Source organism: Pelophylax lessonae, assembly GCF_965119305.1.
Source record: "Pelophylax lessonae genome assembly, chromosome: 4".
Taxonomy (NCBI): domain Eukaryota; kingdom Metazoa; phylum Chordata; class Amphibia; order Anura; family Ranidae; genus Pelophylax; species Pelophylax lessonae.
The window spans coordinates 235,023,299-235,050,705 of record NC_138771.1 but is presented as its reverse complement, the minus strand read 5'-3'; the positions used below and the strand labels follow the sequence as shown (position 1 = coordinate 235,050,705).

Sequence of the window (27,407 nt, the reverse complement as noted above, 5' to 3'; positions counted from 1 at the left end):
TTCCAGACACCCTATCTTATTCCCAAAAACAAGAAGCTAGAGAGTTCCTGATAAGGAATATAGAGAAATTTTCAGAGTTACCTGGTACGACTTCAGCAGTTCAGCATGATATTGTGTAACGCTCTGGGGTTTGACTTAGTGAACTGGATTTGCAGCTGCAGAATTTCCACTCAGTAGTCTTGTAGAGATGTGTTGAATCACCTTATCCAACTCTCCTGACTCATCATAGTGGCTCAGCCCGCTTCAGTATGCACATACACAAACACTCAGATAAGATGTTGCTGGAGTGATAGATATCTATGCAATAGTATTGAGGTGATATACTGAAGGAATAGGCTTGAGTAGTGATAGCAATTAATGATAGGCACTCAGGTAGTAATGTTGCAGGAGCGATAGCAGATGGTGATAGATAGTATGCAGGAGGGTTAGCAATCATGTACAAGTAACAGGTGGTAGGGGATAGCAGATGAAGTGTACAGGAGATGCTAAGTTAATGCAAGGTTATAAGTTACAGGTGGTAGTAGGCTCAAGAGCTAGCAATCTAGGTAACGATGCAGGTGATAGATATTGTAGTGCATATATCCTAGAGTTTAGCAACAGTTCTTAATATGCAAGAATAGATAGCATGTGACTTGATAGGAAGGGATCCCCTGCGGGGTACTTATCACTAGCTGGTAAGCGAGGTAAAGGATCAGGTAGCGAGGTAAAGGATCAGGTAGCGAGGCTCCGGTCAATCCAGGTATAGGAAGATAGCTGGAGGATTCGGCAGCGTCAGACAGGGATGTATAACGAGCGGTTGCACGAACACCTTGTGAGTGCACAGCGTCGGTTGAAATAGCCGCTCAGAGCGGCGCCTAGTGATGACGTCATCAGATGTTAAAGAGACATGCAGCTATATGCGTTCCACCTACCTGAATGGTGGAACGCAATGCTGAAGTAAGAGGCTAGAAAGGTACTGAAAGTACCAGGATCTTACAGTACCCCCCCATAAGGCCGGCTCCAGAAGGCCTATAGCACTGGTCTCTCAGGGTATTTTGAGTGTAACCTTTTTATAACCCTGGATGCGTGAACGTCAGAAGCATCCAACCAGGTGTCATCTTGGGGTCCATAGTTTTTCCATCTGATGAGATATTGGAGTTTTCCTCTGTGGATACGAGAATCCAAAATCTCCCTAATCTCAAATTCTTCTCCCCCTTCAACTTGTACTGGAGGTGGAGGCAAGATGGTAGGTCTAATTCCTTGGTTGGGTATATGTGGCTTTAGTAGAGATACGTGGAAAATGGGGTGTATCTTAAGATCTGCCGGTAAAGTAAGTCGAACTGCAGATGTCCCAATGAGTTTCTCGATTGGGAAAGGTCCCAAAAACAGAGGTCCAAGCTTTTTACTGGGGATTTTCAACCTCAAGTTTTTGTAGATAGCCAAACAAGATCCCCAATAGTATATTGAGGAGAAGGTCTTCTACGAAGGTCGTAGTACCTTTTTTGTTGGCTATGAGCATGTGAGATGGTGGTGTTAAGTAAACCCAGAGAGTCTTTTATTTGGGTGAGATAGTCAGAGGCTACTGGATTACTTGATGGTAGGATGCGTGGTGTAAGAAGTGTGGGATGAAACCCATAGTTTAGGTAGAACAGACTTTGCTTAGTAGTACTGTGGGTTGCATTATTATAAGCAAATTCCGCCAAAGGGAGGAGGTCCACCCAATCATCCTGTAGGTATGAGGTGTAGCAACGCAAATATTGTTCAATACACTGGTTGACTCTTTCAGTTTGTCCATTGGTCTGTGGGTGATAAGGGGAAGTAAGTTTTCGCTCAATACGTAGTATATGACATAGAGCTTGCCAAAACTTAGAGATGAACTGTGAACCCCGGTCAGATAGAAGAGTCTTTGGAATTCCATGTAGTTTGAACACATGTTTCACTAGTAATTCCGCTGTTTCCTTAGATGAAGGTAGTCTGCGAATAGGAATGAAATGTGCCATCTTTGTCAGATGGTCCACTGACACTAGGATGGTAGTAAATCCTTTGGAAGGTGGTAATTCTACTATGAAGTCTAGAGACACAACTTCCCATGGAACTTTGGGTATTGGTAGACTGCAAAGTAGACCAGATGGTTTTGTAGTGTCAATTTTGGACCTTGCACAGATGTCACATGAGGAAACAAATTTCTGTACAGACGTCTTCATTCCAGGCCACCAAAATTGCCTGGTGAGCAAATTAAATGTCTTAGTCATACCCATATGTCCTGCCATAGGTACGTCATGTGATAGTTCCAAGATTTTAGTACGCATACCAGGAGGTATGTAGAGTTTGTTGTCAAAGTAGAGGAAGCCTTCTGCATCAGCACTTAGTTGTGGTGGTGGTGAATCCAGTCCTAGACTGTGCAGAATCTCTTCCTTTAAGGAACGAACAACACCAATAATACGGTCATGGGGTATTATAGGAAGTGAAGGGATTTCAGCACAGTTATCTTCGGTTAACCGTGATAACGCATCCGCCTACTTGTTCTTATCTGCAGGTGTGTAGGTCACTAAGAAATTGAATCTTAGGAAGAATAATGACCAACGTACCTGCCGATGGGAAAGGGTCTTGTTGGTCTGAAGGTATTGGAGATTCTTATGATCTGTATATATGAGTATTGGCAACCGGGTACCTTCAAGTAAATGTCGCCAATTTTCAAGTGCTAGTTTTATGGCAAGCAACTCTTTTTCACCCACTGGGTAGTTCACCTCTGGGCTACTTAGTGCTTTAGAGAAGAAAGCAACTGGGTGGAGTGGTGAAGTATTCGTTGGTCGTTGGGAAAGAACTGCTCCTACAGCCATATTTGACGCATCCACCTCTAGGATGTATTGGAGGGATGGGTCTGGATGGCGTAGTATGGGAGAAAAGTGAAGCTTGATTTTAACAAGCGGAAAGCTTTATTTGCTTCTTCAGACCATTTGTATGTTTTTTTCACACTTGTAAGTTGTGTCAGCGGTCTTACAATAGAAGAGAAGTTCTTGATGAACTTCCTATAAAAGTTTGAGAACCCAAGGAATCGTTGTAATGCCTTACGAGTTGTTGGTACAGGCCAATCCAGAATACATGATATCTTGCTCATATCCATCTTGATGCCATTCTTTGATATGATGTATCCTAGGAATAATACTTCTTCCTTATGAAATAGGCATTTCTTCAGCTTTACATATAAATTGTGTGCGAGTAATCTGGACAACACAAGTCTTACATGTCTTACATGTTCAGACAAGGATTGAGAGTAAATGAGTATATCATCCAGATATACTACAACACAAACATCGAGTAGGTCTCTGAAGATGTCATTTATAAACCGCTGGAATGCTGCGGGAGCATTACACAATCCAAAGGGCATCACTAGATATTCGAATAGTCCGTATCTAGTTCTGAATGCCGTCTTCCACTCATCCCCATTACGGATACGGATGAGATTGTATGCCCCTTTTAGGTCCAACTTCGAAAAGTAGGTGGCTCCACACACTTGTTCAATGAGTTCCGGAATGAGAGGTAAAGGATAGCGATCCTTTATTGTGATAGTATTTAACTGCCTATAGTCAATGATAGGCCTGAGACTTAGATCCTTATTGCGGACAAAGAAAAGTCCTGCAGCTGTGGAAGAAGTAGAGGGTCTAATAAACCCTTTCGCTAAATTCTCATCCAAGTATTCCTTAAGATGAGAAAGTTCATCCTGAGATAGAGGATAACCATGTCCGAAAGGTAGTTTACTGTTAGGGAGTAGATCAATAGAACAATCATAGTCCCTATGGGGAGGCAATACTTGAGTATTTTTCTCAAGGAAGACTTCAGATAGATCCTGATAGCATGGTGGTGGTGTGATTTCATCTGACACCATGGACAGGATTTTTTTATAAGATTGGAGGTTACACGTGGTCTCGCAATAGTGAGAGGGGAAGGTTAGTGTCCGCGTCTTCCAATCAATGTTTGGTTGATGTATGTGTAACCAGGGAAGCCCCAAAATAATGGGAAAATGTGGTGAAGGTAATACATCAAAGGAGGTGGTCTCAACATGAGACTCGTTAGTAGTAACAAGAAGTGCTTGTGTCTGATTGGTAATTGGACCAGAAGATAACGGAATACCGTTAATTAAACTAACAGAGACAGGAATAGGTTTTGAAATAATAGGTATTTTATTCAAAGCAACAAAACTAGTATCAATGTAGTTCCCACAAGATCCTGTGTCGATCATAGCCTTGGTAGTGATTCTATTTTGGTCCCACTGTAAGATCAAATGAATGAAAAGATAGGGATTAGAAAAAGAAGTCGTTAATCCCGCCAGTAATACATGTGAACACTCACCCTCTTTTTTGCGGACAAGGGGACAGACGCTTATCAGATGATCAGCGGAAGCGCAAAACATGCAGAGATTTTGAGATTTTCTCCTGGCTCGTTCAACAGACGATAATGGTGGGCGTATGATTCCTACCTCCATAGGAGTAGGGTCAAAGGACGAAAACCGAGAAGGATTGGGTAATGGTAATCCCATTTTCTCAGCCTTCCTTTCTCGTAAACGTCTGTCAATATTGATGCTGAGTTGTATTAAGGCATCCAAAGTGCCAGGTAAATCCGCTCGGGCGAGCTCGTCTTTAACGGCTTTGGATAACCCGAGCCTGAACTGGGTTCGCAGAGATGCATCATTCCACCCTGAATCAAGGGTCCATCTCTTGAACTCTGCTACAAAGTCTTCAACAGGTCTCCTTCCCTGTTTTAAAGCCCTCAATTGGCTGTCAGCAGTACTCTGCCTATTTGGGTCTTCATACAGGCTAGAGAGTTCTGCTAGGAACGCAGGAAAGGAGTTGAGAAGAGGGTCATTTTTCTCAAAGAGAGAGTCTGCCCAAGCCCGTGGATCACCTGACATATATGAGATAGTGGTGCAGACTTTAATTTGGTCTGTATTGTAAGTACAAGGTTTTAAATTAAAAAGCAATTGACATGCTTTTAAATTCACTAAATTTTTTCCGATCACCTGTAAACAATTGTGGAGGGTTTATTTTGGGCTCACGGGGTTGAGCAGCAGTGAGCTGTGATACACGGGCTATCTGCTGTCTCAAAGTCTGATTTTATTTTTGCACTTCGGTAAGAGAAACAATTAATGCATCTACCTTTTGTGTTAGGTGCATCACATGAGTGGCTAATTCTGCTGAATCCATTTTTTCTGGTTCGTGCAATCTGTAACGCTCTGGGGTTTGACTTAGTGAACTGGATTTGCAGCTGCAGAATTTCCACTCAGTAGTCTTGTAGAGATGTGTTGAATCACCTTATCCAACTCTCCTGACTCATCATAGTGGCTCAGCCCGCTTCAGTATGCACATACACAAACACTCAGATAAGATGTTGCTGGAGTGATAGATATCTATGCAATAGTATTGAGGTGATATACTGAAGGAATAGGTTTGAGTAGTGATAGCAATTAATGATAGGCACTCAGGTAGTAATGTTGCAGGAGCGATAGCAGATGGTAATAGATAGTATGCAGGAGGGTTAGCAATCATGTACAAGTAACAGGTGGTAGGGGATAGCAGATGAAGTTTACAGGAGATGCTAAGTTAATGCAAGGTTATAAGTTACAGGTGGTAGTAGGCTCAAGAGCTAGCAATCTAGGTAACGATGCAGGTGATAGATATTGTAGTGCATATATCCTAGAGTTTAGCAACAGTTCTTAATATGCAAGAATAGATAGCATGTGACTTGATAGGAAGGGATCCCCTGCGGGGTACTTATCACTAGCTGGTAAGCGAGATAAAGGATCAGGTAGCGAGGTAAAGGATCAGGTAGCGAGGTTCCGGTCAATCCAGGTATAGGAAGATAGCTGGAGGATTCGGCAGCGTCAGACAGGGATGTATAACGAGCGGTTGCACGAACACCTTGTGAGTGCACAGCGTCGGTTGAAATAGCCGCTCAGAGCGGCTCCTAGTGATGACGTCATCAGATGTTAAAGAGACATGCAGCTATATGCGTTCCACCTACCTGAATGGTGGAACGCAATGCGGAAGTAAGAGGCTAGAAAGGTACTGAAAGTACCAGGATCTTACATATTGTTACTGAACCTGGGGTCCATGTCAAGCTCAAACCGTACCGAATTCCCGAAGCGAGGAGAAAGGACATTAGTGATGAAGTAAAAAGGATGCTGGAGCTAGATGTCATTGAGGAATCCAATAGTGACTGGTCTAGCCCCATCGTTTTAGTCCCTAAACCGGATGGTACTTGGAGATTCTGTAACGACTTCAGAAAACTCAATGCAGTGACAAAGTTTGACACGTACCCAATGCCCAGGGGGGACGAACTTATAGACAGACTTGGCAAAGCCCGCTATCTAACTACTTTAGACTTGACCAAAGGATATTGGCAAATACCCCTGACTGGTAGCGCCAAAGAAAAGACTGCATTTGTGACCCCAGAGGGTTCTTTTCAGTAATGCCTTTTGGGTTGCAAAATGCCCCTGCGACATTTCAGAGGGCCATGGACAGGACCCTAAGACCTCACCGACCGTATGCAGCAGCCTATCTGGACAATATAGTGGTACATAGCACTGACTGGGAGTCTCACTTGCCCCGTGTACAGGCTGTTCTGGATTCCCTCTTCAAGGAAGGTTTTACAGCAAACCCAAAAAAATGCGCCATTGGTTTAGAGGAAGCCAGGTATTTGGGCTACACTATTGGTCGTGGAGTCATTAAACCGCAGTTAAACAAAGTAGAAGCAATCCAAAAATGGCCACGCCCTGCAAACAAGAAGCAGGTCAGAGCCTTTCTTGGGATTGCAGGGTACTATAGGAGGTTTATCCCGAATTTTGCAACTCTAGCTGCCCCACTGACCGACCTTACGAAAGGAAAAGAATCAGTAATGGTGAAATGGTCCCCAATAGCAGAGGAGTCTTTCCAAGTTTTAAAGAAGGCTCTTTGTGCACAGCCAGTGTTGTACTCCCCTGATTTCTCAAAGGATTTCTTAGTTCAGACGGATGCGTCTGATGTAGGTATTGGGGCAGTATTGTCACAAGTACACAATGGGGAAGAACACCCTGTGGTGTACCTGAGAAGAAAGCTTAATGAACACGAGAGAAAGTATGCAGTCATTGAAAAGGAATGTTTAGCCATAAAGTGGGCCTTGGACGAGCTAAGGTAATATCTGTTAGGGCGCCAGTTTGATTTGATAACTGACCATGCTCCTCTGAAATGGATGACCCAAAAGAAGGAGACTAATAGACGGGTGAACCGGTGGTTTTTGGCTCTACAAGATTACTCCTTCACTGTAAAACACAGGCCAGGTGTTGAGATGGGGAATGTAGATGCCCTGTCCCATGTTCACTCCTGTTGGGGGATATGTAGCAGAGCATCCCAGAGAGAGCCAGGAAAAGTCCTGTTCGGGGTTTATACATCCCCCAGGCATCACTCGTATACCTTTAGGGATCTCTGATCCATGATCCAGTTTGGATCTTGGTCCTCTTCCCCAGGCCAATTTAAACTCACCTGAGACAGACAGCAGGGCTCTCTCAGCCTGGGAAATCAGACAAGGTTTGTCTATGAGAGCGGAAGGTCAGTAAACTTATCAGATTGTGTCTTTGGAAGCTGACAAGCTGTAGGCTTGTTCAGCCTGTTAGTGAGGGCCTGCTTTGTGTGTAGTAAGTGCCGGGACACGGGATAGGTTTTTGTTTTGTTATTATTTCTCCTGCTTGTTTGTTTTCTTAAAGCACTGTACGGCACCTGTATATAGCACCAATAAACACTGCACTGTTTGTCACTACCTCACTGGATTTGGTATCTGTGCCTGAAAGACTGATTGTCCCAGGGAGCTTTGCACCTGCTACCTGTTCTCCAGCTTACAGTATGTTGTAGAAAAGATAGTGGAGTTGGGTATGTTTATTAGGCTTGAGAGTAGTTTTTCGTATCCAGGGTGAAATGTCTTTCAAAATTTTAATTTTAGGAAATACCACCACAGATGGAGGAACAAACATTCCTGTGCACAGCCCCTCCAGAAATTTAGGGATACTCTCAGAAAAATTCTAGCTAAATCGGCAGGGGTTCATTTTACTGGTGCAATATAAATATATACTATGATTCCTGTTTTTGTGTTAATAGACGAGGTATAGGAGAGTCTGAGTTTTTTTTGTAACTGAGCGGGTGAGAATGAAACTTCAAGCTCCCTATATAAAGTACTCCCACTATAAAGTGTAGTCTTGAGAGAGCAGAAGTTGATACATCTGAAAAATAAGACTAACCAACTATTTTGACACATTTAGGCATTATAATTTATGTATATGAAAAAATCTTCCAAATCACAGATACCCCATGTCTACAGGGGTACATAAATGAAAAGTACCATATGAAAGAGACTGTTTCCAGTGTAAGACAGGCTGTTTAAGAGAAAAAAAAGATACAATTTGAAGGAAAAATTACTGTGAACCTACAGTATGTAACAGTGATTTGATTAGACCAACCTTTGAAGAATAACTGGATCAAAGTTTTGCTGCTCGTTTATGGTGTTTCCAAGGCTATCACCAAACAAAGCATAAAACATTGAGATTACTTCATCTGGATCATAATTACACAGTCTCAAAGCAGCTAGGATTTCCTTATAGTCAGTGATGGCAGGAAGGGCTTCCTGATAAAAAAAAGGAACAGAACAGCCAAGGTGAAATATTTATGGTATACCTACATCGATTTAACATAACTTCTTCAGAAAGGTACCTTCACTTGCTGCACACGATGCAAGACGAAGTCCAAGTTCATTTCCCAAAGTAATGGTAAGATAAGCCAAGCACCAGAATCACTGTCATAATATTTGCAGACATTCATTCTTTCCTGTAAAAGTGTATTGAATTATTTGTATTCCATTCAAAATTAAACTTTAAGAGATATAAAATACAATTTAATCAACTGAATTGAACCTAAAATCATTAAACATATTTACAAATACAACTGTTATAACTACTCAAATTATGTATTTATTTTTGGTTCCTAAAGTTAGAAGAAGGGTGTGAGTTGGCACTCCTGGCCAACCAAACTGCTATTGTTTTGCAGAGTGCTGTCAGTCTAACACAGTCAACATGCCTACAGGAGAAGTAAGGAAAGACCCTATTAGTGTGCTACTGTTCTTTCAATGTGTAATCAGCAGACTGTGGTGAAACAGGACCAAGCTGTGCTGCTTTACTACACTGGAGAAGCCTATTTACACAGTGTGGTAGGAGTGGGTGGATCACATATACTGGGTAAACTATAAATAAAGGAAAAACTTTTGGTGTCCCTGTTAAGGATATTCACACTCTCTATTTGTCCTGTTCACCAATGTCATTGAAAGTGAAAGTAAAAAAAAATTTTAAAAAGTAATATAGGGAGGAATCTTCCAATGGGGACACTAGTTCTGGTGACCTGGAGGTTCCCAAGGAATCCCTTTAATTTGCAGAGATTTCATCTGCCTTCCTGTTTGGCAATGTGACAGGAAGTGAAGGGAAATGGGACACAGATTATGAAAAAAAATCTGACAGGGGTTATTATAACCCTCCCTTGCTCCCTTTCCAAAATGAAAAAAAATATTTTGCCTATAGCTCTACTTTAAACATTATCATACATTTTATTTTAGCAGGTGAGATCATTTACAAATATGTACAGAACATATGCAGTTAGATGTTTACTGTGAGTTTAGATTTCAAGAACACCAGTTATGATAAAAAATAACCTGTAACATTACATATTATCAGGCTCAATATGCCTGGTGGTTAGTTTTCTGAAAATGAGCTGCAGCAACATCTACAAATTAAATGCTAAAAATCTCCTTAGAGCATATTTCAGTTACTTCTTTCAGTCAAAAGAAGTGTCTGGTGAAGACTTCAGTTGTGAATCAAAATGAATCATGTCTAATGGATATGTTTTCTGTAGCCATGGGCTAAGAATTTTAGTGGAACATTTTTTTTCTTTTAAACAAAGCAAAAGGAGGAAATAGTTTTTCCCCAAATTTTCACAAAAATTACAAACATTGTTTTGCCTTTTTTCTCTTTAAACTAAACCTATTATGAGATAAATATGGGAGCTGCAATTTCTTACCACATTGTGAAATTTTACTTGCATGGCTGTTATACTGACTCTTGTGTTGTCTTCAAACCATCAAAAAGCATGCCCTTAAAAAGAAGAGGGTTCCTGGAATCGTTTTTCTCTTTCAGAGAAATTGCCTCTCTGTGCTTCCTGCCACTAGCTTCTACAGGACTATAGGACACAGTAGTGATGTGGAGGTTAGTGGATGGAACCACAGGTGATGCAGACATCTGACACTCTTGAAAGTGTTAAATATTAAAATTCTTCAGGTGGTTGTAAGTCTGGAACAAATGGAAGATCGCTGGAATGAGCAGTAGGACAGTTAACCTCTTATTTTGCAGCGTCTTCTTTTTGATATACGTAACTCAGCCACAGAGCTGCTTTAGATCACTGTCCAAAAACAAATATGTAGCATGTCTACGTCAATAGAAAAGGGAGAGGATAAGGGTTTTTGGACTGTCAAATTCGTTTGGTACCACTTAATAAGGGGAGCGGACAATATTAACCAGAACAGGCTATCTAATCTGTTTGATTTATTGTTTCCTGAAAAAAGCCAACTAGCTGCATTTGGAAGGAAAATTGACATGAGATCAGGAGATCTTTTTAGACAACATTAACCGCTTGCCGACTGCGCACAGTATATTTACTGCGGCAGTCGGCCCCGGCCAGGCAGAGTGACGTAGGTCTACGTCGCTCGCCTGTCACTCCTTCCAGAGCCAATAGCGGGCGGGCGCGCGCCCGCCGAGGCGCGCGCCCGCCTCGGCTCGTTCACGGAGGAGTGCGGGAGTGTGACTGGCGGACCCGATGTCCGCCGGTCACACTACGATCGCCGCTACAGCGGGAGAAAGACAGAGCGGCTTGTGTAAACAAGCCACCTGTCAGTTCTCCCTGTGTAAAAGTGAAGATCAAACAGTTCTACTATGTAGAACTGTTGATCTTTGTTTTTACACTAGTAGACATGTCCCTACACAGTTAGAATCACGCCCCTAGGACACACTTAACCCCTCCCTGTCCAATACTGTTAACCCCTTCCCTGCCAGTGTCATTTTTGCAGTAACAGTGCATATATATAGCACTGATTACTGCAGTAATGTCACTGGTACCCCCAAAAGTGTCAAAAATGTCAGTCAAGGGTCCGATCTGTCCGCCGCAATGTCGCAGTACCGCAAAAAAAATCGCAGATCGCCGCCATTACTCGTTAAAAAAAAAAACACCAAAAATGACAAAAATCTTTCCCTTTGTTAGTAAACGCGATAACTTTTGCGCAAACCAATCAAAATACGCTTTTTGCGATTTTTTTTACCAAACATAGGTAGCGTAAAACAAATTGGCCGAAAATTTTAAAAAATTTTGATTTTTACATTTTTTTTTGGGGGAATTTCATATAAAAAAAAGTGAAAAATATTGTTGTTTTTGCAAAAATTACGCTCTTTTTTTGTTTATAGCGCGTGATCAAAAAATCGCACAGGTGATCAAATACCACCAAAAGAAAGCTCTGTTTGTGGGAAAAAAAGGACGTGAAATTCGTTTAGGTACAGCGTCGCACGACCGCGCGATTGTCCGTTAAAGTCACGCAGTAAAAAATCGCAAAATAACCCCTGGTCTTTTAGCAGGAAAATCCTCCGGTGGTAAAGTGGTTAAACCACATTGACCGTCATCACTAGTGGTAAGCAAAAGATATCTGGGTTGGAGAACATAACTAAAGTTAGGGTGCCAAATCTGAACCCTATTAATGTCAATGTAAACCTGTCAACTGCCCAATGCTATCACATGGAGGTTTATTAATTCCTTGTGATAGCAATAAAGTTAAATAAAATATAAAGGTAAAAAAAAAAAAAATTGTAATAAAATTTATAAAAACAAAAAAATGAAATATAACCCACATTATTCTGCACACACACCCACAAATGCAAGTGTGGAACAGCATGTGCACATGTTGTTGTGGAAATTTTATTAGGACTAGTGTGGACATTTATCAGGATGTGTTTTATTTAGCTTGTCATTATGGCTCCTGTTGTTGGTTTACTTGCAATATGCTCATTAGAGCATGTATGGGCAAACTGACATTGAGGAAAGACTACTGGCAGTGAAAACCTTCCCTTAGATGTGTAGACGCGTTTGCTCTACATAGACATCTCCGCCGGTGAACACTCCATGCGCTATGCGCAGGTCTGTTTGCTGGTAGAGATCTATGTGTATTGCAGTGCAGAGTTCAAGGATCAATCAGCAAAGATATGACCACCAGCGGGGGCCCCTGTATAACGTGCAGATTTGTTTGCTCAGAGGGGATATGTTTGCTCTGTTAAGTCAATATCGTTTTGATATCTATCTGCCTTTATGAAGGGATACACTCTCATGTCTTTCTACTGTGCCTTATCACCATAGTGGAAACAGCATGGCTCTTTCCATTGCAGATAGCCTCACGTCTACGGGAACAGTAGTATTATCCTATAGGCATTGTTCTCTGAGCCTTGCTGATGAGATTCATGCCAGTAGTAGTGGGGGGAATGCATGCACAAGTTGGATTAGAGCAGCATTCACTGTTCTATGCGCTGGTTTTATTGTGTAGTGTTAGGTGTGAATTCCGCTACATTGGTTTCATTGGTAACTACGGTGTGCGAATTTCCACGCACCAACGACAGGAAGCCGTGCACGCTGTTACACTCGTTCACTATCGTGTACTCCCCCTCTCTATTGTATATTTGAATGTATACAGGTGTGTCATTGGCTGATTCTATGTGAGTAACTTATGTCATGAGACTGTACATTTGGAACTAATTGGCTGATGTTGTATTGCCATCACTTCCTGCTGTTATCCCTTTGCTGTCCCTTTGTTGTCCCATAAATAAACGGAGCTCAATGCTTTAGGCAGGACATTCTATTGAGCATCCAATGTGATAACAGCCTGTGTACCTGTATTACTGGGTACTGCTAGGCGCACTCTATTACCTTATACAAAAGAGCTGAGAACTGTGTTTTTTTAGCACAACGCGATTAATTGCGCTTGGTGTATATTAATATCCAAAAGTGCACTTATTAGCGCAACAGAGTAACTTGCGCATCAAGCATACACTTTAAGATCCAAGACAACAATGTATATAAACATAAACCATATCACCGAGAACATCGGAGTGAGCACAATAATTCTACCACTATAGCTCATCGTTAACGCTAAACTGATGAGCTGTAAATGCTTTTAATTTATCGCCTATGTAGATTTTTGTGTACCATTGTTTTTTGCAATATTATGGCACACACAATTTTAAAACTTGGCATGTTTGGTATTTATTTACTTGACACAACCCCATATTTTATATTTTATCAAAAAATTTGGTATTATATTGTGTTTGTGTGCATTCAAATTTATTTTATTATACTTTTTCATAAGCGTATGTGTTTGATAAACAGTTGCGCAAAAATATTGTACAACATAAAAAACTGTAACTGCTATCTTTTTTTCTACAAGGCCTCTGCTTTCAAAAACTATATAAGGTTCTTGAGGATTTAAATCATTTTATAGCCAAAAAAGCAGATTTGTACATATTTGCAAAAAATGAAAAAAATGCTCCAGAGCAGAAATAGTTAAATTGCCAGCAAAATAACAGCTCCCAGCAGCCTAATTGCGTTTCTAAACAAATTGCTGGGGATTCCATTCATGTTAATGGAGGACCCCCCCCGCACACAAAAATATTGCCGTGTCCTTGCAGTGTCTGCCCCTTGGTAAAGCATCTTGTCGCTGTGTTGATAAGGACAAGGTCCTCTTCCCCACAATCCTGGCTCAGTGGTTGTGGGGCTTTGCAGGCAGGGGTCTGATTAAAATCTGGAACATATACCAGCTCCCCTTATGTGAATAAGTAAGGAGTAACTATCTCAGGTCAATTGCTTACATGGCTGGGGATTTCCAGCCATATATGTGTGTTGGAACCAGTGACATCACCGGTTGTCAAGGACTCGGCGGTGCCTACATTCAGTTTGGGCCAGATTTGTGTTTGGACCAAACCTTAAAGTGGTTGTAAAGACTTGGTTTGGGTGCCCCCATAGCAAGTTGCTTGCTGTGGGGGCACTCAACAGGAGGGAGGGGCCAGAAGCTCTAGCCAGGGACCCGAGAAGAGGAGGATCGGGGCTGCCCTGTGCAAAACCACTGTACAGAGCGGGTAAGTATGACATATTTGTTATTTTAATAGAAAAAAAAACAAGACTTTACAATCACTTTAAGCTCATCCCAACTCTTCATAGCAAACAAATTTAACATAATAATAGAAGCAAAACAACCAGTCACAGTAAATGTATGGTAAACTAAAAACTGACTGGTTAATATGGGTTACTGAACTTTTCACACAGTCATTAAACCTTGTTGTATCTTATTAAACAATACCTTAAGTGCATAATTATATAATTATGTTTAGTCAGCTTATTAAGCTCATGTAGGCTTGATCAACAATGAGCAATGATGATGTCCAAAGTGCAGTCACTATAGAAGCACTTAGATTTCAGTTCACTGAAGTCAAATTTGTTTGTATTTAGTGCTGTGGTTGCTGTGGGATACAGAAAATGTATTTTTAAATACAACCCCAATTCCAAAAAAGTTGGGATACTGTGTAAAATTTACATACAGTAGAAACAGAATGTAATGATTTGCTAATCTCATAAACCCATGTTTTATTCCCAATAGATAATAGAAAATATATCAAATGTTTCAACTGAGAAAAAGTACTATTCTAAGAAATGAATATTATTATAAGTTATTTTGAATGGAAAAAAAAGGTGTATCTCTGCGCTGTGGTGGGGCGGCAGCTGACACAAATAAGTAATATACCAAACTTATAAATAATCTTAAGAAAAATGTGTAGCGCCAAAAGTAAATGAACAACAATGAAATGTGAATACTGTGTTATAAATGGACAACACATTGAAATAAAGTCCAAAAGAGTGCTAAAGTGAAAAAAAATGTATGTACTGTATATAAATATATACGGGTGAATATATCCCTAAGTTAAAATGTCCAAATTGGGCCAAAAGCGTCAATATTTTGTGTGGCCACCATCATTTTCCAGCACTGCCTTAACCATCTTGGGCATGGAGTTCACCAGAGCTTCACAGGTTGCCACTGGAGTCTTCACAGTGGTGGGATTCAGCCGGTTCGCACCGGTTCCATAGAACCGGTTGCTAACTTTCTGCAAGTTCGCAGAGCCGGCTGAATCCCTCTGCGCGTCTGAGGACGCGCAGGACAATTGAATGTCCCGCGCTCGGGCAGACGTGGCGCCACGGCCCGCCCATTCTGTGACAATAGCGAATGAGAATTCGCTATTGTCACATGATCCTCCTCCTGGCCAATCAGGGAGCGGGTCCTCCCGCTTCCTGATTGGCCGAAAGGCAAACACCGTGCCGTTGGACGAGAAGGAGGCTCCGCGGGAGGACTCGGAGACGCGGGGAGCCGACTGCGAGACCTTCCGTGAGGTAAGTGCATGGGTCTCGCGGGGGGGATCGCTGGCACTCTGCAATTGGGGGCAATGTTGTGGCTGGCGCTCTGCAATTGGGGGCAATGTTGTGGCTGGCGCTCTGCAATTGGGGGCAATGTTGTGGCTGGCACTCTGCAATTGGGGGCAATGTTGTGGCTGGCACTCTGCAATTGGGGGCAATGCTGTGGCTGGCGCTCTGCAATTGGGGGCAATGTTGTGGCTGGCACTCTGCAATTGGGGGCAATGCTGTGGCTGGCACTCTGCAATTGGGGGCAATGCTGTGGCTGGCGCTCTGCAATTGGGGGCAATGTTGTGGCTGGCACTCTGCAATTGGGGGCAATGTTGTGGCTGGCGCTCTGCAATTGGGGGCAATGCTGTGGCTGGCGTTATGCAATTGGGGGCAATGCTGTGGCTGGCGTTATGCAATTGGGGGCAATGTTGTGGCTGGCGTTATGCAATTGGGGGCAATGCTGTGGCTGGCGTTATGCAATTGGGGGCAATGTTGTGGCTGGCGTTATGCAATTGGGGGCAATGTTGTGGCTGGCACTCTGCAATTGGGGGCAATGCTGTGGCTGGCGCTCTGCAATTGGGGGCAATGTTGTGGCTGGCGCTCTGCAATTGGGGGCAATGTTGTGGCTGGCGCTCTGCAATGATTGGGGGCAATGCTGTGGTCACTGTGCATTGAAAGGGGGGCACGCTGGTCTCTCTGCATTGAAAGGGGGGCACGCTGGTCACTGTGCATTGAAAGGGGGGCACGCTGGTCACTGTGCATTGAAAGGGGGGCACGCAGCGCTGGTCACTGTGCATTGAAAGGGGGGCACGCAGCGCTGGTCACTGTGCATTGAAAGGGGGGCACGCTGGTCACTGTGCATTGAAAGGGGGGCACGCTGGTCACTGTGCATTGAAAGGGGGGCACGCTGGTCACTGTGCATTGAAAGGGGGCACGCTGGTCTCTCTGCATTGAAAGGGGGGCACGCTGGTCTCTCTGCATTGAAAGGGGGGCATGCTGGTCACTGTACATTAAAGGGGGCATGTACACTGGTCACTGTGCATTGAAAGGGGCACGCTGGTCACTGTGCATTGAAAGGGGGCACGCTGGTCTCTCTGCATTCAAAGGGGGAACGCCGGTCACTGTGCATTGAAAGGGGGCACGCTGGTCATTCTGCTGGGAAAGTCGGAACTGGTTACTAAAATTTTTGAATCCCACCACTGAGTCTTCATCCACTCCTTCATGACGACATCACAGAGCTGGTGGATATAAGAGACCTTGCGCTCCTCCACCTTCCATTTGAGGATGCCCCACAGATACTCAATAGGGTTTAGGTCTGGAGACATGCTTGGCTAGTCCATCACCTTTACCCTCAGCTTCTTTAGCAAGGCAGTGGTCATCTCGGAGGTGTGTTTGGGGTCATTATAATGTTAAAATAGTGCCCTGCGGCCCAGTCTCTGAAGGGAGGGGATCATGCTCTGCTTCAGGATTTTACAGTACATGTTGGCATTCATGGGTTCCCCCAATGAACTGTAGCTGGCAGCACTCATGCAGCCCCAGACCATGACACTCTCACCACCATGCTTGACTGTAGGCAAGGCACACTTGTCTTTGTACTCCTCACCTGGTTGCCGCGACACACACTTGACACCATCTGAACCAAATAAGTTTATCTTGGTCTCATCAGACCGCAGGACATGTTTCCAGTAATCTATGTCCTTAGTCTGCTTGTCTTCAGCAAACTGTTTGCGGGCTTTTTTGTGCATCATCTTTAAAAGAGGCTTCCTTCTGGGATGACAGCCATGCAGACCATCTTTATGCAGTGTGCTGTGTATGGTCTGAGCGCTGACAGGCTGACACCCCAATCCTTCAACCTCTGCAGCACTTCTGGCAGCACTCATACATCTATTTTGTAAAGACAATCTCTGGATATGATGCTAAGCACGTGCACTCAACTTCTTTGGCGAGGCCTGTTCTGAGTGGAACCTGTCCTGGTAAACTGCTGTATGGTCTTGGCCACCGTGCTACAGCTCAGTTTCAGGGTCTTTGCAATCTTCTTATAGACTAGGCCATCTTTATGTAGAGCAACAATTCTTTTTTCAGATCCTCAGAGTTCTTTGCCATGAGGTGCCATGTTGAACTTCCAGTGACCAGTATGAGAGAATGAGAGAGATAACACCAAATTTAACAAACCTGCTCCCCATTCAAACCTGAGATCTTGTAACACTAACGAGTCACATGACATCGGGGAGGGAAAATGGCTAATCAGGCCCGATTTGGACATTTTCACTTAGGGGTGTACTCACTTTTGTTGCCAGCGGTTTGGACATTAATGGCTGTGTGTTGAGTTTTACAAGCTGTAAACTCACTACTTTACATTGTAGCAAAGTGTCATTTCTTCAGTGTTGTCACATGAAAACATAGAATAAAATATTTACAAAAATGTGAGGGGTGTACTTACTTTTGTGAGATACTGTATATGTATCCAGTCTTGAATGAAAATCATCAATAAAAAAAAAATTGGTGAAAAATATAGATTTAAATGCACAGTCCCATGATTGGATCAGTAATATACTGTAAAAGTATTGGTGAAAGCACAAAGTTCAGTGCAAAGGTGTGCATAAAAAATTGGTGGTGACTTGAAAAGTGAAGATGTGATCCAGTACATTGCTCCAGAGTCATCCACTACGACCCTGTGAAATGGACACTCACCGGAAAAGCTGGCTGCCGTTACAGCAGCAAACATGCACTCAGTGTAGATCCACCATCTGTAGTGGGGAAGGCTGTTCAGCAACTCGCGCCATCCAGATGTAGCTTTGGTAAATAAAGCTCACCGGGAGCCAGATGGAGTCTCCATAGTGTATTATTTATTGTATTTGTAAGTTAAAAGTCAAAATAAAAGGAATCATAAAACAAAATGATGATGGGTGCAACTACCGACCCGGTATCGGACAGTGGCCTGATGTCAGCACTAGTGTCTCCTCTCTGGAGATCAGACACTGGTGCTGATGTCAGGCCACTGTCTGATACCAGGTCGGTAGTGTCACCCATTGTCATATGGTTTTCTTAAAGTTATTTTGAAATTGATGGCAATAACACGCCTCAGAAAAGTGAGTAAGGCTCATAGTGTAGCATCATTTTCTTTAAACAACACTCTATAAAGTTTGGAAACAGTTGTTGGAGTTTTGGGAAAATAATTTACTGCTGAGTCTTCTTTGTCCTATTTTTTGATTCAAGATGCACTAAATATTTTCAATAGGCTAAAGGGCTGGACTGCAGGCAGGCCAGTCAAGTGCCCTACTATGAAGCCATGCTGTTGTCCTAGATGCAATATGTGGTTTTGCATTGTCCTGCTGAAATGTGCAAGGCCTTTCCTGAAAAAGTTATTGTCTGGATAGGAGCATATGCCGCTCTAAAACCTGGATATATCTTTTAGCATTGATGGTGTCTTTCCAGATGTGCAAGTTACCCATTCTATAAGCACTCATTTACTCACATACCATCAGAGATGCAGGCTTTTGAATTAAGCGCTGATAACAAGCCAGAAGCTCCCTCTCCTTATTAGTATGGAGGACAAGGCCCCATGGTTGCCAAAAAGAATGTAACATTTCCATTCGTTTAACCACAGAAGTTTTCCACTTTGCAACAGCGCATTTTAAATGAGCTTTGGCCCAGAGAAGACAGTATTTCTGAATCTTGCTTAGATATGGCTTCTTCTTTACATGATAGAGGTTTAACTTTTGTTTTGGATGGCACAGTGAACTGTGACCACAGATGTTATTTTTGGAAGTATTCCTGAGTCCATGCAGTGATGACCATCACAGAATCATGTCTGTTTTTAATACAGTGCTGTTTGAGGGCCTGAATCAACGGGTAACCAATATTGCGTTTCAGTCTTGTCCCTTGCGCACAGAGATTTCTCTGGGTTCTCTGAATCTTTTGATGATATTATGTACTGCAGATGGCATTATATTTAAAGTCTTTGTAATTTTACATTGAGGAACATTTATTCTGAAATTGCTTGACAATTTGTAGACGCAGCTTTTCACAGATTGGGGAACCTCTGCCCATCTTTACTTCCTAGATACTCTGACCCTCTAAGATGCTCTTTTTATACCCAAATATGTTACTGAGCTGTTGAGAATTACCTAATTAATTAAAAAATGCTCTTCCAGCTCTTCCTTCTAATTACCACTTACTATGCCAGCTTTTTGTTGCTGGCAGACTTATTTGAGATGTGTTGCTGCCATCAATTTTAAAATACCTTATTTTTTTCTTAAAATGGTACATTTTCTAATTTTAAACATCTGATATATTTTGTATTGTTAATAAAATATGGGTTTATAAGATTTGAAAATCATGGCATTCTGTTTTTGTAGATTTTACACAGCGTCCCAACTTTGAGTTGGGGTTGTAAATATTTTATGAATTGATATGGCATTTCCATATAATTTAATAACACTGTTTTTAGTTTCTGTTGTAACTGACATAAGAAAAGGCCAAAGATTGCTGATGATTATAAATTTCAACATATTACCTCAAATATATAAGTCATGACCATTCCTTTCCCAGGTATATTAAAAGAACTAGCCCGATCATTTTTCAGCTGGAGTGCAGTGCCATTACTTTCATCTTTAACATTATCGCACATCTTGTCGGGCTGGAAAATGTAGAAGATACATGTAAGTTTATAACCAATTTTCTCATCCTTTAAGTATACAAAAAACTTGTTAATCTATTTATATGGTTTTCTATATAACTTAGTTATCAAAAAAACAATATTTTTCACTTTCTGCTATATACCATTCCCAAAAAATAAAAATTAAAAGATCAAATTTTTTCATCCCTTTAGGCCAATTTGTATTCTGATACCAGTGGCGGCTGGTCTGTAGAGAGCGCCCCCCCCCCCCAATCTGTGGGCAAAAAAAAAAAAAAGATGAAAAAAAAACAAAATACAATTTTCAGCCCACTAGGGGGCGCCGGACCTGTGGTGGCTATGGGGGGGTGGGGTTTTTCACCCCACGTGCGGGGGGCAGAGGCGCTGATTGGCGGCCTTCTGGGGGTCATCGGGGCGCAGAGCAATGCGCCCGACACTCCCCACTTTAGAGATGTCCTGGCTGTGATTGGTCCAGACTCCAGCCTGGACCAATCACACAGGAGGACATCCCGGATGACATGGGGGCGGTGCGTGCATCAGTCACTCACCGTCCCGGCGTCATGTCCTCACCTTCCCGCCCGCCGGCGCCGTCAGACCAGAGAGAGCCGGCGGGCGGGAGAAGAAGAAGAGGGAGTCGTTCGTCTCAGTCGGAGTCGTCTCGTGTTCTTCTCGTCTGACTCAGAGGAAGCAGCACACAGGTCACCATGAGTGAGGTAAGTGATGCCTCGGGGGGGCCTGGCCCACACACTGTCTGCTTTAAAGGGGCCACGCACGCACGCTGGTCTCTGCATTGATGGGGGGGCACGGCGGGCACGGCAGACAAGCTGGTCACTCACTCACTGCATTGCCATTGATGATGGGGGCAGACAAGCTGGTCACTCACTCACTGCATTGCCTTTGATAAAGGGGGCAGACAAGCTGGTCACTCACTCACTGCATTGCCATTGATGATGGGGGCAGACAAGCTGGTCACTCACTCACTGCATTGCCATTGATGATGGGGGCAGACAAGCTGGTCACTCACTCACTGCATTGCCATTGATGATGGGGGCAGACAAGCTGGTCACTCACTCACTGCATTGCCATTGATGATAGGTGCAAACAAGCTGGTCACTCACTCACTGCATTGCCATTGATGATGGGGGCAGACAAGCTGGTCACTGCATTTAAGATGGGGGCAGACAAGCTGGTCACTGCATTGATGATGGGGGCAGACAAGCTGGTCACTGCATTTAAGATGGGGGCAGACAAGCTGATCACTGCATTGATGATGGGGGCAGACAAGCTGGTCACTGCATTTAAGATGGGGGCAGACAAGCTGGTCACTGCATTGATGATGGGGCAGACAAGCTGGTCACTGCATTGATGATGGGGGCAGACAAGCTGGTCACTGCATTTAAGATGGGGGCAGACAAGCTGGTCACTGCATTTAAGATGGGGGCAGACAAGCTGGTCACTGCATTGATGATGGGGCAGACAAGCTGGTCACTGCATTTAAGATGGGGGCAGACAAGCTGGTCACTGCATTGATGATGGGGGCAGATAAGCTGGTCACTGCATTGATGATGGGGGCAGACAAGCTGGTCACTGCATTTAAGATGGGGGCAGACAAGCTGGTCACTGCATTGATGGGGGCACGGCAAGCTGGTCACTGCATTGATGGGGGCACAGTGTTTTTTGCAGCAAATTTTTCTTTTTGCGCCCCCCCCAAAAATTTTAAGGACCAGCCGCCACTGTCATGATACATATTTTTGGTAAAAAAAATCCCAATAAGCGTATTTTGATTGGTTTGCGCAAAAGTTATTGCGGCTATAAACAAGGGGAAATATTTATGTCATTTTTTTTTTTTTTACTTGTAATGATGGCGATCTGCGATTTTTAGCTGGACTGTGACATTGTGGCGGACAAATCGGACCCCTAACTGCCATTTTTGACAATTTTGGGGAGACCAGTGATATTACTACAGTATTCAGTGCTAAAAAATATGCACTGTTGCTGTTATAATGACACTGGCAGGTAAGGGGTTAACCCAGGGGTGATCAAAGGGCTAAGTGTGAGCCTAGAGGAGTGTTTTCTAACTGTATGGGGGAGGGACTTGTGGAATCAACACAGAGACCTGTGATCCTAAATAAATTATCAAATCCGTGCTAGGAAAAAAAGCAAAAAGCAGCTGCTGTTCACCCAAAGGGAAAGTAAATGAATATTACAGCGCTTGCTAATGAATGAATACATAAATATAAAGTGCTAGAAATAAGGTGCCAGGTGAATACAGTCCATATATAAACAAATCTAAAGAATGTGCAAAGATGCAAAAAGTGTTTTAAGAATTCATCAATAATTATAAAAAATCTATAAAAAATTCAATAAAAAATACTCAAAGAAGTCCATAAATAGTCCAATAACCAGTGCAGTAGTGCTCAAAACTGTGTCAGTGCTCCTTTGATTTCTTTTAAATAAGGAGTTCATCAGTGCCAAGGTACCACACTCCCCTCATGTACCCCTACTCACCAGAAATAAAGACCCTCTATTGGGTCAGATGTAGCTAATTAGCGGTGACTATAGAGTCCTGGAAGACTGATGAGGGAATCGTCCGAACAAAATGCTTGCTTCTGCTTGCTTGGTGGGCTCAGCCCAATAAAAATAAAGAAATCATAGCATAATACTTTATGGATAATTTATTAATAAAACCGCAATCAAATATACTCACAAGCGAGTAAAAAATACAGGCAGCAGATCTACAACAAAATACTTTCTGGGATGCTGACTCGCGTGCGTTCCAACAAAGAACAGGAAGTGACGTAGGTGGTTAGGGTACGCTGGAAATTGCGTCTCTAATTAGGAGGATCACAGACTCTCTGTGTTCATTCCAGAGAGAACAACGGTCTGCTGTGTTTATAACAGCAGACCATCGTTCTCTCTCCGCAGGGAGCGTTCGCGGGTGCCCGGTGGCAATTGCGGCCGCCGGTTCCGTGGATTGGCTTCCTCGCTTTCCCAGGAGCACTCCCACGACCCGCCGTACCTGTACAGTACAGTGCAGTATATCTGCGGCGGGCGGTCAGACAGTGGTTAAATAAGTATGTTTAATAAACCTACCATAAATATTATAGCAGTGGGATCCCAGATTGCTGGTTTACACCAGAATTTTGGAGAGGCAGGCACGCTGATTGTTCAGGTGACTTCAATCCTCTCTAAGAGTGCATGGGGCAGCCAGAACGCGCATGTCTGCAGAAGGCATGTTTAGTCTGTGACAGAGCAGCAAGGAGCTAATCATAAGTAAGCTATGAGAGAGCTTGACTTTTAGGAACACTTTTTTTTATTTGTCTGAGGAGCAGACCTAAGGCCAAGGCTTAAGGTCTGAAGCAGCCGTGTGTCAAGAGAATAAGCCAGAAGACTGAAGTATTCTGATTGTGAAGGTTACAGTAATGGTGGAACCCCCTGTGTGGGCAACTGATGTCTTCTATGATCCTTTCCCATCTTTTAAATAAAAGTGGGCTACCATGCCCTTAAAAATACAGTTTTGCACTGGCAACTCATTGGGAACGCACCTACTGCTTGAGTCTGATCACCCCAATCTTTCAACATTTAAAAGGAGGGGAATCACATAATGCAAAATACTGAGAAAAAAAGAAAACCAAATATTAAAATGGTGATCTAAAAAAAACAAAAAAAAAAAAAAAAACAGTGAATGGTAAAATGTCAAAAAGTATTACATTTCCCTACTATCCTCTAAACCTTGATGAAGATATTCAGGCCTTATATATACAGCTAACTCCCTTGAAAACAAATGCTCTTAATAGTGAACAAGAAAGGAAACCTAAAGAGCATTTAGAAACGTTTAATAAACAAATTTTATATAAAAAAGAGAAAAAGTATTGGAGAGATTAAAATGCTTTTAGCTTTTAGCAGAGCATATAGGTGGAATGCTGGGAAAAAGTTTATTTGAAGAAAACATGAATTTAAAAACAAGGACATTAGGAACAGTAATTATTCATCTGACTCTTCATCTGTTTCTAACACCTCCACTGGCACAGAGCACTCATTCTGGAAGAGAAAGGGTCCCTTCCAAAAACGGAATGGAATTGATGATGAAATTGAACAAACTTACACCTGGTGGTAATGGTGGTGGGTATAATAGTGGCATTGAGGGCAGCATTGCACAAGGGGGCAACACCCCTATGCCCACAAAGAAATTACACAGAACACATACAAAACAAAAGAAAAACAAAGACACTGACTCTTCCACACAGGAAACAAAAGTTTTTTTTTAGGAAAACAAAACACCAAGCAAACACTGAAACCACAGTCTGGGATAGAACCATTTGTAATAAAGAGAATAGAGAAGAGGGATTGACGATAGTTAATCTCTCTTCCCTCCAATTAACAGATAATGAAAGACAGATACTATTGCTTGGATTATCTTTTTGTCCAAACAAGAGTATGGATAAATTTGAAACAACAAAAGATATACATTTATTTGTGAGGAATATTTTATTAAAAAGTATGTATACAAAACAGATCCCAACAGAGAGTGAAATAGAACCTAATCTAACGGCGGCGGAGTTTCGAGCGATCTGGGACTTAAACCTATTACTACAGAAAGGGGGCGTTAATGACTCTATGGAAACATAGGATCTAGAAAAGGAAGAGGAAGATAGCGAGGAAGAAATACAGGAACCCAGTGTAAAAAAATTCCATAGAAAATCACATAAATTCCCATCACTCAGTCAAAATCCCGCTATAGCATTATTTGTGAGTCAAACAACCAAGGACATAGAGTTTCTACACTGTAAATCTATGGCTGACAAACTAACACAAGAACAATGAGCAGCACTGAAATCCCTCCAAAACAACACCAAAATAACAATTAAGCCATCAGATAAAGGGGGACATTTTGTACAAATGGACAATGAAAGATATATAAATATGTGCCTAAAAATCTTAAGAAATGAAAAATGTTACAAAAAAATTTTGGTAGCTCTGATTGACGCATTCAACCAAGAATACTATGAAATGGTGGATGCTTCAATCAATGGAGGAATAATTTCCCATGAATTATGGTAATACACACATACTAAATATCCCCACATTCCAACATTTTATGCCCTTGCAAAAGTACACAAAAATATGGCTAGCCCCCCAGGGAGACCAATTGTCTAGGACAAGGGATGTATTTCAGAAGGACTAAGCCAAGTGATTGATGCACATCTAAGACCCCATGTTGCCAGCTTGGCATCATATAAAAAAGATTCTAAACATAATTTACAGATACTAGATAACATAGGAATTTCTGAAACAGCCTTTCTGGTAACTATTGATGTTAAGTCATTATATAATTGCATACTGCACAAGAAAGGGCTCGCGCAGTTAAGCATGTCTTGCGTCAACATAGTATGCATGATTGGAAATTTAATGAATTTGTTCTACAAATGCTTGAATTTATCTTATACCATAACATTTTCTCCTCTCAAGGCTCCCATTATCTCCAGGTATGTGGTGTAGCGATGGGGACTAGTTGTGCCCCGTCCTACGCCAAATTTATACCTGGGGATGTGGTAGCAGGATTTTTTATCCAACGACATCTTGTCTATGTACTCCCGCAATATTTTACTATGGCAGAGGTACATAGACAACATTTTGATCGTATGGAATGGTCCCGAGCACCTAATCAAAAAGTGCCTGGTAAATATGAATCAAAATACTTGAAATGTATTTCTTACAATATCTTACAGCCCAGGTAACTTTGTTAGATTTATGTATCCGTAAACATGCAATGGGAAAACTTAATAGCAGGCTTCATAGAAAGGAAACAGCTTGCAACACTTTGTTGCATGCCAGCAGCTTCCACTCACAACCGCTAAAAAATTCAGTCCCCTATAGCCAATTTCTGAGTATTAGATGGAACTGTACTATGTATGAAGCTTTCCAAAAAGAAGCCGATGAACTCACTAGAAGCCTTTTATTGAGGTGATACACAAAATCTTGCCTGGAAAAAAAGCATTTCATCTGGTTAGAGTCAATAGACAGGACATTCTCTTCAAGAAAAATACAAAATCTAAGCAGAATGAAACAGGTGACATGACCAGAGGGATTTTAAGATTCTCTGATGAACATGAGGAAATCCCCCCATAATTGTTGATCTGGTTACCCCTGCCCCTTCAAATTACTTCAGGAAAGCAGGATCAATACAGGAATCATTAGTGCACAGTGAATATAAAGGAGAATTGAGGAAAGACCCTTCCAGAGACATGGGAACATTCCCCTGTGGAGGATGCGCCCAATGTTTAGTCATTAATAAATGCAAAGAAAAAACATTACCGAATGGGGAAAAATTTGTGGCTAGACATTTTGTAAATTGTAAAACAAAGGGTGTTGTGTTGTAATGAATTGCGAATGCGGTTCCTTATATGCAGGAAAAACAGGCCAGGAGTTTGGAAAACGGGTAAATAAACAAATAAACACATGAAGAGCAGGAAAATAGGCAATTTATATTTACCATTGGGTAGACATGTAGCAAGAGCACATAAATACAGAAATGTGCTGGATCAGACGTCTTAAGGCCATGTCCCCCCCCCCCCCCCCGGATTAAATTGTTCAGAAAGTTTTAGACCCTTTTTATTGGGTTTTGCTTCTGGGAAGACAGACTAAACAATATCCCCATATGAAATGGATGAGGAGACTCTACAGTATGTCCTTGGTTGTAATATTTCTTTGGTTAGAATATCCCTGACTAATTGGTACAGAAGGGTCTTCAAAAAACCTCCCCCCCAAAAAAAAAAAAAAAGAAAGTTCATCTTCTTATGAAATCTATAATTAAATTGGTTTGCTAGGTTGTTATTGTTTATTATTTTGTATCTTTATCCTGTAAAACAAATTAAGCATTGTATTGGTGATGGATGAAGATTAATATCATGATCACAGAGAGATAACGATATTTCTTTTGTTGTTGTCATGTTTTTTTCTTCCTTTTTTGTAGCTGGGAAGTGATGAAAAAGTCGCTTCATAGTTTGAAATGAAATATACAACTGTAGTACGAAATCTGTTTAAGGTGAAACTTTATGTACAACACATTCCCTGTAATGTAGAGGTATGCTAACATAGTCCTCTATATGCTGCACACCCGGCATGGAAAGGCCCCAGACTTAGCACTGGAGCACACTAGAGGCCATCTAGGAGGCCCGGTACATCTGTGGCCTCCATGTATCCCCAATCTCGTATCGGCTGAATGGCCCCAAACTTCCTGTGTTGGCAGC

The 27,407-nt window shown here is 42.2% G+C and overlaps 1 protein-coding gene across 1 annotated transcript in view; it reads right to left on the bottom strand.

Annotated features, from left to right (window-relative positions):
* Positions 1-27,407, bottom strand: part of LOC309552408 (uncharacterized protein) — a 171,797-nt gene that overhangs the window by 91,337 nt on the left and 53,053 nt on the right. The window contains exons 5-7 of the mRNA XM_082253358.1: positions 20,038-20,160; positions 8,712-8,825; positions 8,462-8,625 (exon numbers count right to left, since the gene is read on the bottom strand). Of these exons, the coding sequence (XP_082109484.1) occupies positions 8,462-8,625; positions 8,712-8,825; positions 20,038-20,160 (401 nt within the window). The remainder of the gene's footprint in view (positions 1-8,461; positions 8,626-8,711; positions 8,826-20,037; positions 20,161-27,407) is intronic.